Consider the following 15,032-nt stretch of genomic DNA (forward strand, 5'->3'; position numbering starts at 1 on the left):
CATTTCTGTGTGATTAAGTTTGAACGCTCCATATGCAAGAGGGCAAGATGATTTAAGGACCGGGAAACAGTAATGTAGAGTAAAAAAATATGATGTTAAGGATTATAATTAGTCAGAATAATACACTCATTATAAAAACAATTAAAAAAAAAACAAGTTATTTATGCAGTAAATTATGGGAAATGTAAGTTATGCTACTGTATGTAAATGTATATTATGTAACATTAATACCCATTAATATCGCCATTTTTAATCTAGCATAATGCTGACTTGATATCTTTACTTATTCATCCCATCCCTTTTTTTTATTGCTCTGCATGATTATAAAAAAATAATTTGATGGATAAAATCTTTGCAGTAAATGTTTCTTTGTATGTAAATAAGTCATAACACACAACGCGACAGTGAAATAGCAGTCTGCATTTTGAATCCTTTCACTGTGGGAAGGTTTAGCGAATCAAATCCATTCTGACAGAATGATAATTTATTATTCTTTTATTTATCTTGTGTCTCCTAAACTATCTTTATTGTAGTTTTTTCACGTCTCATCTCTCCATTGATCCTGTCACTTTTCCTCCAATTTTCTGCTGCTTAACCCATAGATCAGCTTAAGAGGCCAGACGAGCGAGCAGAGCACGAGGCTGAAAGACGGTCTGGCTTAATGCAGATGACCATGTTTACTGCGTAACTGTCTTGGCTGTCTGAGTGTGTGTGTGCGTGTGTGTATTTGTGTGTGTTTGTGTGTGTGTGTGTGAAGGTGTGTGAGTCACTCAGATGTAGAGAGAGAGAGAGAGAGAGCGAGCGAGCAGTGGGAATAACAGGAACCAATCAATACGATTATAAAGGGCATTCTCTGCTGCTGAATTGATTTTGATTTGTCAGACTTCCTGCTGAACAGAAACACCGTCTGATTTTCCCAGAAAATAAGCTTGGCAGCCTCCAGACCTTTTTATTATTCTTCTGACTGGATAGAAAAACACACTCCTCAACAAACGAGAGCTTGTGCATCAGTCCAACCTGAAATAAATTTTCTTTGATGCAGCACAGAATTTCCTCTCTTCTTTGTTGTAAGCCCCAAGATTTTGAGTGTAATGCAGTACAATCTTATCAGTGAAAAGGGAAGAGGCTCCTTATTTCATGTTTTCTCTCTACTACACAAAGCTTGCAGCACATGATAAGCTCAAACCCTCTTAAAAAGTCTGTCTGCAGCTACTCTGAGATCTGAGTCCCCTCCCCAGTACGTCCCTCCCTCCCCTTCCCAGATTCTCAGTTTTTTGTCCTGCATCTAATGTTTTCATTAGGAAACTGGGCGCAACCAAGGGAAGGAGGGAAAGGAGCAGAGAGCGAGAGAGTGAACACAGGAAGAACACAGGGAGATTTGTAGAGGAGAAGAAATCGTTTGGTTTTTCGAGATTCAGGGCTCTCCGTCTTTTTCGTCTCTCACACACTCATCAGTCTCTGTCGTCAGCTGTTCACCAGGTCTCCCTCTTCACCATGATCCAGTCCCCCACGTCCTCGATTGGACTCCTCCTCCTCCTGATTGGCTACGCTGCCGCAGGTAAGGGCGATGACTCGGGTCTGGACAAGGAGGGTAGAGTGGAGGGGTCAGAGGTCAGACAGGGAGGGCCGAGGGACACGCAGTTGAGCGGATCAGTGTGTTGATTGACTAGAAGAGATGATTTAACCATCGGTGTGGTGAAAATATATTTACATGTCTGTCTTACACATTATGTCTTAGTTGCATGGCAGAATACATATTTCACAGAGTGTGTAGATGAGGCTGAGCTGACATCATGGGTGCACACACACACACACACACACACACACACACACACACACACACACACACACACACACACTCATGTAGGTCTGTGTGTGTTCAGGGTTTTGCCAGCACATCTGTTACTAATTTAACTGCAGCTCTGGCAACACTTAATCTAATACACTGTCAGCAGAGTTTCAAACAGTCACTCTTCTCCTCATCTATTACGATCATCTGCTCCACGGCTCTGTGCACAGAGAGCTTTGTTTACCAGCGTTACTACAATCAGTGGAAATTCACAAAAATGTGCGTCAATCCTCCACAGTCAGATCTGTGAGTGACAGCCTCAAGTGTGATCTACACTGACTTCATACTGCAAGAATGACCAACCACAGGAAGTACACACACACAAGCATAACTAAGCAACTACGTAAACGCAGAAAAAGTATTTAGCATTGTTTCATTTTATTTGCACCAGTTTAATTTTGGATTGAATGCTACAGTTTGTAAATGTAATGTATTTTATGTAACATCAGAATTCTGAATTATTTATATATTTACTAACATTACAGTTCTTTTTTATTGCTTAGCAATTCTGGTCATCTTTGTAGTAATACCACAAGTAAATGCAGTTGCTTTAAATAGCAGTATGTGTTTTAAAGTGTTTTGAGGTGTTTATTTTTCCTTTAAATATGATATTTACATTACATCTACATTTTTCATTTTATTGATAGCAATTTTGGATATAAAATATTAAAAAGAAGTGTAAAATTAAAAGATACTCAGTTTGAGTATATTATAATGGGAGGATATGAATCTAAAAACTAATTATGAATCATGTAATCCAAAAAATGGACTTGAATGGAAAGAAAACAAATGAAGAAGAAAAAAAGAAAAGAAAAGATCAGTTATAAAACCCAGTAAATGGGTTTAAATGTTCCTAAACCTGAAATGTTTGCCTGTGCCATGTACCAGAGTGATAGACGAAGAGGAACAGAAGCTGTTGAGCTGTCAGGTGAAATGAAAAAGATAAAATGAGTTGATGTGTCAGCTGAAGGTAAAAGAGCTGAACTGTGAGTGACAGAATCTTTAAAATCGCTCAGTGCAGCTGAATTGTCAGTCAGTGTGTGAACCATTTCAAATGAATGGTAAAGTTGAAGCCCTGGAGAGAGCTGCAGTGTGTGTGCAGGTAATGCGGTTGATGCAGTTGATGTGGGAGGACTCATGCACATATTGCATATGGAGGTTTCGCTATATATTCAGGGATCCATGCAGCACACAGATGTTGATACAAGTTTTTTTTTTAGCTCCATGGGTTCATGGGGATGAAGGAGAGTGAAAAGAGTCCCACATGGAGCTCCAGGGGCTCCTGCTGGGGGTTGACCATGTAACCTTAATGTTTTTCTAAAGCTAAGCAATAAGGGCAAAAAAATAGTCTTGATATAAAAAACTGACATGACAAATGTTCATCATTTTTGTCTTTCAAGCTTAAAGACAGATTTTTGCAATTAAAGCAGACTTGACAGAGCATGTGAGGTGCATTATTACCTCCACCAAGGAGGTTATGTTTTGGTCTGTGTTTGTTTGTGAGCAAGATTACGCAAAAACTAACATGGTTACCATGGAACTCAGTGGAAGGATGTGGTATGCATCAGGGGAAAGCCCATTCAATTTTGGCACAGATACACACCAGGGAATGGATCCAGGAATTTATTTTGAGACAGTGTTTTTCAACATTCCACATTAACTCATGGATGCTGATGATGAAAACAATCAGGCATGTTTAGGGGACTGACCTTTATAAGAGTGTGTGCAATGGAGTGTAGATCCAATTAAAAAATCCAGATCTAGTGAATTTAAATAAGTTTCATTTGAAGACTGTTGGGCCTTGCTGGAGGTATGAGCTCTCCTAGTATCAATACATTTTAAAATGTGTCTGTAATGCTACAGATTAGTTTGTATGAACACATGTTGGGAACTATGTTCTAAATATCTCGACTGAACGCCTACAACTGCACACACACATGCATGTCTCTCTATAGTTGTGAGGACACTCATTTAAATAGTGCCTAACCCGTACCATAACTCTAACATAAACCTAATCCTAACCCTAAAACCAAGTGTTAACCCTCAAACAGCACATTAAATGTCCTCACAATGATGGTATTGAGCCAAAATTGGCCCTAGATAGACATGCACGCGTGCACGCACACACACACACATACACAGTCAGCCGTTCACCTCAGGTGGGGCCGGGGAATCAGATAATCATATCTATGTTTGCTTTCCCTGTGGTGTGTTTTGCCGGATGAGTGCAGAGTGGGGGTTTGGGCTGGGGGTTATTTTATGATTTGTCAATCACCCGGAACAGGTCTGACAGAGGGGAGAAAAAAAAATTCTTCATGTGAGCCAAACACAAACACAAATGTTTTGTCACTGTCAGAAAACACAGTGGAGATCATATAACATGTCAGCCACACATTAGCCCATACTGCGTCAGCCATGTTATTCACATCTGTAGTTTATTACATACAACAAACTTGTCTTTATTTTTTAACTTAACAGCTCTGTTAGACTCACCGGGTGAGACGTTCATCACCAACATCAGTGTGTAACCCTCTGTTGCACAGTTTCTCCTCCTGAAGAGGAGGCCGTGCTGTGTACATGCACTGATCACACAAACACACACCGACACTTGGATGGAAGCACCGCTGTGGTTTTTCTGAAGCAGTTTTATGCTGATCTGGAAACCAGCAGCACGTTCTGTTACAGCTGAAGACTGATGTTGTTGTTGTTAGATGCAACACCAAAAAAATATATAATTATGATTGCTTAAAAATCCAGATCCTGTGGAGGAAAGGGCTCATGTGTTTTGCAGACTCCTGATAATTCATGTGCTGCTGTCAAACCAAAGCAGGGGAGCTCTGCCAGGTCTTCATGTGCACGAGTGATTTCAGCTAAAAAAAGAAAAGAAAGAGGAAGCCTACATCAGTGAGGACACACCGGGGCAGACATCTGCTCCATGAGAAAACCTGATGATGTTGCGGTGCCCTTCTCATTCATCTGTCGCTCATTCTTGGTCTGTATCCTGCATGTTCTGCAGCTGGCACCCCTCCAGCCTGTGTAATGGAGCTCAAAAATGTTTCCATGGGGTATCGTTGCGAAATCAAGGCAGCCTGATGCTCAGGCACGGCCGCACATGCGAGGACAGTGTGCAGAATGAGATATGAGAATCATTTGTGGCTGCTTCTGCTGTTTATTGCTCAAGGAACAAATGGGTCTGAGGTGGACGTAATGACTCATAAAGGTGGATGATGTTTGCAGCAGGAAATCTAAATTATTTTTAGTTCAGATGTGAGTATGGAGAAGTTAAAAAGCTGTGAACTTGAACAAACCTCAGACTGAATACCTGCTGTTTTTTGCTCTAAAATGAATATTTCCATGAGCTTGCCCATGTGAAGCTCCACTTTCCAACAGGAATTGGAAAACACCCTGGAGTGGACAAGCTGAGTAATACAGAGGTATGAGATGGAAGGAAAAGCTTTAAACAGAAATCTTAAAAGTTGATCTTTGTCATTGTGCTCAAACATGAATCTCAAGAAAACCAAAGGAGGCAGTTTGAGGTTAGGTTATAGCTCCTTGTTGAATGTTGTCTATAAAAGAAAACTTCGAGGTGCACATCCTCAAGTGTTTTTGCAAAGATTGAACTCCTGGTCGGTACCTGTATATTGTATTTTTGTATATTATTTTCCAGTAGAAAAGGTGAGAGCACATCTTTGTTTGGTCATTGGCAGGCAGCCACAGTGTGAGTGGAATGATACAGACAGAACCCGCTCTGCAGAGAGCCTGAACATCAGTAATGCTCAGTAACTACACCCCCCAATAACAAGACTCCAAATGTTTAATCTAAATAACAGCGACAGCATCGCCGCCAGCGTTTGTTAAATGAATGAGAAGTCGGCTCGTTTATGAAGTTCAAATGCCATCAATGGGAGCTTGGTCTCTTAGGAGGTGATGGAAAAATGGAAGCCGAGTTTTGTGGGAGAAAGTGGCCTCGCCTCGAAATGACTCGGCTTCAAAGAGAAACAGATAATTGGAAACATAACTGTGTGCATGTGCTGCCCTCCATCCGGCTCCACATCACTGAGGCAGATCACACGCCTGCTGTTGCAAGAAAAATATCGCTTCATTCAAGAAATATAAAATTGAAATGATTGTTTCAAATAGGAGTATTATTCTGATACATAATGTTACTTCTCACATTTGGTCCATTGATGCCACATGCTGTAGCTCAGGGGCGACAGTGATTCTTTCAGAACATCAGCAGTTCGATCCCCGTCTCCCTCAATCAGTATCCTTGGGCAAGTCACTGGACCCAAAATTGCCCCTGACCGCTGCGGCAACAGTGTACGAGTGATGTGTGTGGATGTGTGAACAAAACTGTCATGTAAAGCACTTTAAGTGGACGTCAAGTCTAGAAAAACACTAAATAAAGACAGATCATTGACTGTTTACATGTGTATTTGCCATCTAAAGATGTGAGATGCATTATTGTCTTAACTGTGCTCTGTTTCCACCAAACGTTACATCTTCTGATATAGGAAAGAATAATTCTGGCTATTACAACTGTTTATATGTGGATGTAAAGGGAAATGGAAGTGTTAAAGAAAATATGTTTTTGTTCCTTTTATAGGTGAAATCATGTTGTTTGCTTCTGGCTCTGTTCTCTACCTCCAATCAGATGTATGCATTGATTCTGTTTTCAGGTCCCGAGCCTGACCTGCGGCCCCGGGCGGTGCGTTCAAGTGCCTGTCAGGAGCATACAAACCTTCACAACCGGCTGGATGTAGTGGAGAAGGTGCTGTTTCCAGACCAACCTCACATTCAGCCCTTTTTGGTTTGAAACCATGTGGTTCTTTCCATATATGAAGTTGCTCAGCATTTCCCTAAACCAAACCAACACACTTATAGTGTTCCACTTATTGTGCGTCTGATTTCTAAGTTATTTCCAAATCTCTGGTCAAGTTACTTAACGTCTCCACATTTATCTCATCTGACAAACCCCAGTCTCACGCTGACCTCACCTTACACTAGCTGTTTTGGGCAACTGGAATACTCCCATGAATAAGTGATTGTATTATTCATGAGCAATGGTTCTATTATTCATACTACAACTTATTAATGTATTATTTATATCAACTTGACAAATCTTGTGTCTCCTGTAGAAAGTGGAGGACACCGTGGAGAAGTTGGAGGTTGAGCTTGCTGCTCTTCTGGACACTATTGAAGCACCAAACTGGCACCCCCTGTTGGACAATGCAGGACAGACAACAGTGGACATCCTGGAAGAACCGGTGCAGAGGGGCTAGGCCAAAACTAACCACACATCCACAGGGGAGGGTCTCAACAAGGCTCTTGATTCGGACTTTGAAGGATTTAATCTACTCCCATGACATAATGCAACAAGTTTTATACATTGTGTGGATACATATACTGTATCTGTAAATAAAAATTTTGTTTTTTATCTTAAACGAGGAGGCAGTTCTATACAGAGCCAAGTCTGCATTATTTATTCTCACTAAAGCTTTGACATGCTCATCTCTTTTCCAGGCTAAGGTCCAGTCACAGACTCTAACCTGCTGCAGTCAATAGTATCGGAGATGTTTGCAATCCCATTCAAAGAGATAAGTTCACTTTGGACATCACTGCGCAGTCAACTCCCACCCCTGCTCAATACACTCTACTGTTTCATTAATACATTGTACCTTATAAAGGGATAGTTCACTGTTTTGTGGACAAACACTTCCCCCACCCCTCCATCGGGATAGTGGTGAGTGGATAGTTCGTGAATTAGTGAATTTTCATCTTTTGGGTGAACTATCCCTTTAATTTAGTGAATGACAAATACACAGATGTAAAATTACTGGAAGGAGTTTTATTTCTTTATCAAAGCATTTAAAGCAGCATGTTTTTAAACACACAGAGCATTTTCAGTTGGTACAGTAACAAGGCTTTCACTGACTCCCTGTGAAACAAAATCCTACAGCACAAGAACATTATGCAAAATAGGATCACAAGGAGGAAAAGAGAAGCTTAAATCACGTTTTCTTCTGGATTTGTTTCCTCACCAGGGCACTGAGTTTCAAACTGTATCCACAGAGGTTAAGACATCTACAGTATGGTACGTCTTTAGAGCATCGATCATAGAAGACATGCTGCTGCTGGTCAAACACTAGCACAATGCCTTTTTTTTAAAACACCTAACAGCATCCAGAACATTAACACACAAAGAAACATGTCAGGAGGGTTTGCAAGCACGGTCCAATTAGGAATGATCACTGATATCAAGGAACAAATGTCAAAACCGTAGATTAGGATTGTAACTTAGAGAAAAGCTACACTTAAATTAACCGTCAAAGTCAGTTTTTTAATCCATTTACAAATGACGAACATATAATTACACATCCATTTCACGCCTGTGCCGACTCTGATGGTGTGTATACTCATTTAAAGAGTCTTACAAATGATTGAACTTTGTTTTTCACGAATGGAGAAATTCAGTGATTTTAATAATGCAGCAAATTCTGTATCGGGGTGAAGCGAAATCCTGCCCCAGTTCCAATTTCTTCTTACTGCACAAACAATAACGCAACACTTAACCCACAACAGAGCATCACACAGAGCTGCTGACCTCAACTTACTCATACAGCGAGGGGACGAGCCTGTATGCTCGAACAGAGCATCAAGACAACCTACAGGATGCCAAAGGTACTGCATATCATCTAAAAATATCATGCCGTCCATATAACACTGGGATTACAAGATTTTGTACAGTTTAAAGTTCACAAAACTCACTGTCCGGGAACAGTGACGCAGGTCAGTTACACTCTGATTTGGACTGTGTCGATAATGCGGTGAGTACCAAGGTAAGCTATTACCAAAAGCTTGTGCATGCACGAATCAGCCAGTAAAGGCTCAAGCTCAAGGCTTTGGCAGGAACAGGCTTATACTGTAAAGGTACATGCAAAAATAAAGCACAGGGCTTGATAGTATTAAACTCATCATATATTTTGCCAAACTTGGAGGATGCCACTTTTATCTCCCTTTAAAGAAGCTTCTTAATTTAATCATAATGTATAGTCTTTATAGAAATAGTTCTACATTTGGGAAGTACGCTTATTTGCCTTCTTTGTGAGGGTGAGATGAGAAGATTGTTACCGCTAATGCAAGCAAGCTGATCTGCAATGTTGACTGTTGCTGACCATCACAGCATGGCCTTAATTACTTGGTAGTAATTACTGGTATAGTGTAGAGATCAATAATTTCCCAATCAACTTTTACAAAAATGTTGTAACACAGAGTTCTTGTTAAACAGTTTCAACCTGGAGTCTTCTGCCTCTTTTAGTAAACTGCCTCCACCAGTGGTGCTATGCTAACATAGTGTAGCAGTCTGTCAACTACTACCATTGTTGGGCAAGTACAACAATATATCTATTATAAATCAATTAGTGCTCTTCACAAAAAACGTTAGAAAGAGGATTAAACTGAATGTTGGTTCACCAGTGGCTAACGATAGCAAGCATCAAAGAACATACCACGTTATTTGTAAAATGAAATATCAATCTAGGATTATTTATGTTGTTGATTATCTATAACTATAAAACAAATGTATTTATATTTTACCTTGAAATAAACTTAACTGAACTAAACTTTGAAGAATTAATGAGACGTTCATTGAGAGTTTTAGCCGCTGAGACAATATGTTGTAAAAATGTCACATTTACCTACACTTACAGAAATGTAACAACACATAGTTCTTCATCATGTGCTATGGACTTTTACTCCATGTTAAACCTACCCGACAGGGAGTCCTCTTTTAGTAGAGTTAAACTGTGTCCGCCCATGGTGTAACGTAGCGGCCTTTCAACTGAACCCTGGGACTGATATGAATCCACCTCCTCAAATTACCATCTGGACAACTAACAAGCCACAGCAGTGCTACAGTGTAAAGACAGTTATTCCCTACACTATGAAATGATTGTTAACATCACCCATCCATTACTTTACTGGCCAGCTCTCGTCTTTAACACTGAGTGAAAATGACACTGGATCCAGACATGAAGGCCGTTGAAATGATACATAAATGTGGTTTTTAAAACAGTATAAGGTTTCTCAGTACATGCAGCCAGTTAGAAAAAACACCATGTAAATTTAGCCTCCTGATGTCTTCTGCTGCCTCGTTGTCCCTTGAGAGTCTCCTGAAGGGCTAGACTGGCTCCCTGCAAAATTCAGTCTCTCCACCTACCATATCACTTTAGCTCCAAACTGAACACACTATTTCTCACTTTTAAATATGTACATGCATTTAAAGATATATATATATATTTTGTTGGTTTAAGTAAAATGATCTGGTGTTGCTGCGACTTTTTTTCCAACCAATCAGAACCTCTATGCAACATGTCTGGAATGTCCTGTTCCTGGCTGTAGTACTAACCAAACAGAGCATGTCAATTAACTGTAGTTGATTATTTGGATATTGATTTAACACACACGATACAACATGATAATTTTGGTGCCTGTTAACAGGTTTTTAAACTTTGAACAGAGCCATGTGTCCTACTTTCCCCTGTTTCCAGTCTTTATGTTAAGCTCGGCTAAGCTAAGCCAAGATAAGATAAGTTAGGCTAATTACCTCTCAGCTCTAGTGGTAGCATCAATCTTCTCATTTCATCCTTGTGAAAAAAGCTAATTGACACACTTCCCAAAACTCCCTCACCCCCTTACCTGAAATATATACTTTATACACAATATGATTGTATAAATGATAGTATTTTTTTCACTTGCAGAAGGAACGCTGACTTTATGTTGTACTGGGAAAAAGAGACATACATTCACACACTTTAAGTTCCTTAGAAATGGTTATGCAAATGGTAGAAAAGCTTTGGCATATTTTGCCTACAAGTTGTGCCTGCACACTTGGAAAGAGGAGCAGAATGAAGCAGTACGAAGCTTCACGCAGCTCTTCCTTAAGTTTATATGTCGAGTTCGAAGTCCCACATAAAACTGTGGTGAGTTTAATAACCTACACTGTATGCTATTTACACATTTTATTAGGCCTTAGGGTTTTAAGGTGGACTTTTGCTACATGTTCCCAGGTGTTCAGACTGAGATGGATGGTGCCACCTTAAATGTAACACTATCATGATGACAGTTATAGCATATCTCATCTATACAATTTGAAGTACCAACAGGACACAGCTACACATTTAAGTACAGCCCCAAAATAAACTCTAGACGGACATGATCTTTATACTAACCAAGCACTTAAAGAGATGATGGTGTCAAGTGAAGCAAATAGAGCTTTCTAATTGATTATTAAAGGATGTGACTGTTGCTTGTTTATATTTATTCCCCACAGAACAGTTTCTGGATGCTCTCTGAATGGGAGCATGAGCTAAAATACTACATCATGGGAACCATAGCAGTGACAAGTGAAACCTTTTATTTTGATTGCTGAACTAATTTCCCATAAATTCCTGTGCGACGTCATCCTAAAAAAGCTCGGAGAAACAAGTTGGTTAACACTTAAGGAGGCAAAATCAAACAAGCATTCTTATCCGTAACACTTCCATGGCTACACTGTTATCAACAAATACTGATTATCATCAACAGGCACCACTTTAAACAGGTTTACAACATGAAACCAGCAACACTGTTTGCTCGACTGAAAACAGCCATTAACACTTACTGTGTCTCATAAAGGTGTAACGATAGAAGGAAGGCGCTCCAGGAGAAAAACGACTTTTCTGAATTAGGGCACACGAACAGGGCAGAGGGAAGAAGACACAGGCAATAACATAAACTTGAGTGCCTGCGTGTGCTGAATAATTCAGTCGTCCCCATCAGATTTTGAACAGGAAGGCTGAAGGGGGGGGGGGGGGGGGGGGGGGCAGAACCACCAACCCCACTAAAACTGAGCACTCCTATTGCTCGGGATGTCATCATACTCGTGGGGCTCGCTGCTCCTGAACAACACCGCCCAGTAGGTGATACCTTATTTGTCATGCTATACTGTAACATTGCATAGAAGTTAGAGCTAACTCTAGGGTGGGCGGATACAGAAGGTGGGGACTCTCTGGGACTCTGCTTCATTCATGCCTTACCAAAAGTATGCTACAGAAAAAAAAGATAAGGGAAATGGTGGGGGCCATTTTAGGTCCTGCTGTGCTTCAAGTTGCCCTGCTGTGCGTTTCCTCCACCCCTAGCTACAATAGAGAGGTGAGAGCGTATCTACTGGTATGGCACAAACACTGCAGCGGCCAGAGAGACCTGCAATCGTCACTGTGAGGCGATGTGGTGCTAGCAGCTGCCGGGGGAGGAACACACCGAGCCGCACATGCTCAGCTTGGAGGAGGACTCGGGCTCCGGCTCAGGACCGGGATCAGGTTCAGGCTCAGGCGCATCATCGTCGGTGGCCCCTGCTTCGGCCTCCCTCTCCACATCTCCACTGGCATCATCGCCCCCGGCCTCTGACTGACCCTCGTCCTGACGCCTTTTCAACCTGAGGGGGGGGAACAGAGATAAAAACATATGTAATGTAACAACATGTACATGAATATAAACAGTTATACACCATACATAAGCCTCTTAAATTATTTTTAATGCTTTCTTAATTTCTCAGTTTAGTTAAATCAACCATACACACAGAAACAAGCAGCCTGTAGTTGAATGTAAAGAACGGCCTTGAGCTTATTGTATAGTGCTCTTCTCTGCTCTGTAGTTTCAGATATTACGGCCTCCATTATAAATAGAGGAAGACTGCAATTAATTAGAGCAATAGGATATAATAAGACTTTTCCCACACAGAAGGGTTTCAGTAATGTTGCAGTGGCAGGAGCTGGTCAATAATAAATGAGGCAATAATTCAGAGCAGCGCTGAACTGATATTCCTCCTCTCACACTGCAGATACACACCAGTCTGTGATACATGGACCTCGTGCTCTTTATCTAGGACGTACTGTATATTTGGCTTCACAGCAAGGAGGTTCTGGGTTTGAACCTAACTGCCAAACTTTCTGTGTAGAGTTGGCATGTTCTCATGTCTGCGTGCTACTTTGGCTTTCTCCCAAAACATGCATCTTAGATTAATTTGAGACTGAATTGTGTGTAGGTGTGTGGATGTGTGTGTGAATGGTTGTTTGTCTCTAAATGTTGACCCTTCTCCCCCAATGTCAGCTGGAATTAGCTCCAGCTCCCCCTGTGACTCTTATTAGATAAGTGGTATAGATGATGCATAGCTGGATGATTTATAAACCAATGTCATGGCATGAATGAGTCCTGTTATAAAGTGTAGAGTAATATACATGCTCTCCTCGAGTGACTTCCTATACCAGTAACTTAATTAAAATGTTATGGTTTTGATTTATCATGGTCATAAATTAGTAGTTTGTGCACCTCTTCACAAACTGCAGCTGATATAAGTCAGTGTTCCCTCTTCTATTCTACACAGCAGTGATGCTTCAGGCTATGTTCACTGTTAGCTCCACTTTAATCAATGTTTTAAGTCCCAGTCATGGTTTAAGTGCAGGTGACAGTGAGGCAAATGTTTCCTTTTTCTTCAATTATCAAAGTAGAACTACAGTTTCTTCTACATGTTATGATATGATTTAAATTTATTTAGAAGTTACTATAATATTGTACCTGCCAGGATAATTGCAGTAGTAGAAGTCAGGAAACACAATTGGTCAGACAACTGCATGGGTTGTTATCAAATAATGGAAAATAACATTATTACACAGTCCACAGTAAACCTCCACCTCTGACTTTGACCCAATGTTCTTAGCAGAGTATTGTGTTTGGTACTCATCATTGTGTGGTTCTAAAAGGAGCTGCATATATTTGTTTAAGTGCAAATCAAGCAGAGTAATTTTTCCCTTTGCATTAGGTCTAAAAGGATAATAATGTTCTGGCCTTGATACTGTTAAATGACTGAACAGGGAAGTCTGCATTTAGCCCACGTTATATCTGGTCTGCTGCTCCTCTGCTCTCTTACCTCTCTCGGTTGAAGATCATGAACTCTTGCTGCACCACTTCAAGGCACTCCTGTAAGTAGTCATTCTCCTGCAGGCAGTCAAAACAACAGACATCATCGTCATCCCCACCATCATCTTCTTCCACATCAACATCGACCTCATCGTCCCAAACTACAAATAAAACTCAATCAGTCAACTGTGTAACCTTTGAGGCCTCTGAAATGTCTTCTTACTCATTTCCTTGTTTTTCCTTCCTTCGTTGCTCTTTTTAAACAAGTCATGAATTGTTTGTGAGCCCTCCTCAAATTGGATGTTTGGCCCGAGACAAAAATAGAAGCTCATATTTCCAAAAGCACTTGAGGCCATGACAACAGCACTGAAGGCTTCATAATTTAATAATCTGGGTAATAACGCAGTATGAGCACACACAAAGTTTCATAACCCTGCTATTGTTAGAGGTACACACTCCCTGCACACGCTGATCCATACAGATAACACTCACGCACACACACCACTGACGTTAATAACACTGATGTCATGATGACTGCCAGATGGGAACAGGCTGTTTCTCATAAATACGGAGGGGATATCTCTTGTCTGTGGTAAATAATTTCTCAATCACACATTAGAAATGCAGCAGAGGGACACAAGTTCTGTGTGTGCACAACAATTCTGCTCTTAGCACACACAGGGGATATGAAAACAAGATCTAGATAAATCATGACTTGTCTTTTATTTGATTAGTGTTTTATTTCACAAATCCTTTATTTACGAACTTACTGTCATATTCTTTTTCTCTTTTTCAAGGTTAAAACTAACCATTGTTTCTGTAGCATTTTCGGTCAGATGAAGAGTCCAAAGCACGTTAATAAATCTACATCAAACTGAGTCACTGTGAGTCTAAAAACCAGACTACTTTTTCCACATGGAACAGACAATGTTTGGAAATATGTCTGTTGCTGAGAATCATGTCAGAAACCACTATGTGTCACGGTTATGGTTTTATTTGGTCACGTTTTGGTGTATTTTGTCACGGTTATGTATTTTTCTACGTTCCTCTCATGTTCCCTCCTGCCTTTCTCTGTGCTCCACCCTGTGATTCTCCTGTGTTGTTCTCTGTGTCCCTCTCCTGTGTTCCCCTCCTTGTCCCTCGCTATGTTTCACCCTGTGCCTCTCCCGTGTTCATCCCTGTCTTGGTTATTGTATTGGTGTTCTCGTTGATAAGTTTGTTCAGTGTT

At 40.6% G+C, this 15,032-nt stretch overlaps 2 protein-coding genes across 2 annotated transcripts in view; one reads left to right on the forward strand and one right to left on the reverse strand.

Moving 5' to 3' along the window:
• The first annotated feature begins 1,307 nt into the window (after positions 1-1,307).
• Positions 1,308-7,284, forward strand: LOC109631881 (placenta associated 9). Its single transcript, XM_020090918.2, has 3 exons — positions 1,308-1,558; positions 6,529-6,620; positions 6,988-7,284. The coding sequence occupies exons 1-3, from the start codon at positions 1,495-1,497 to the stop codon at positions 7,129-7,131; spliced, it is 300 nt and encodes a 99-aa protein (XP_019946477.1). The 5' UTR covers positions 1,308-1,494; the 3' UTR covers positions 7,132-7,284.
• Positions 7,285-7,677: 393 nt separating this feature from the next.
• LOC109630503 (serine/threonine-protein kinase 32C) overlaps positions 7,678-15,032 on the reverse strand; it is an 82,330-nt gene continuing 74,975 nt past the window's right edge. The window contains exons 11-12 of the mRNA XM_069538718.1: positions 13,815-13,882; positions 7,678-12,323 (exon numbers count right to left, since the gene is read on the reverse strand). Coding sequence (XP_069394819.1) covers positions 12,122-12,323; positions 13,815-13,882 — 270 coding nt within the window. The 3' untranslated portion in view covers positions 7,678-12,121. The remainder of the gene's footprint in view (positions 12,324-13,814; positions 13,883-15,032) is intronic.

The sequence above is a fragment of the Paralichthys olivaceus genome, chromosome 14 (genome assembly GCF_024713975.1).
Source record: "Paralichthys olivaceus isolate ysfri-2021 chromosome 14, ASM2471397v2, whole genome shotgun sequence".
In the NCBI taxonomy this organism is placed as follows: Eukaryota; Metazoa; Chordata; class Actinopteri; order Pleuronectiformes; family Paralichthyidae; genus Paralichthys; species Paralichthys olivaceus.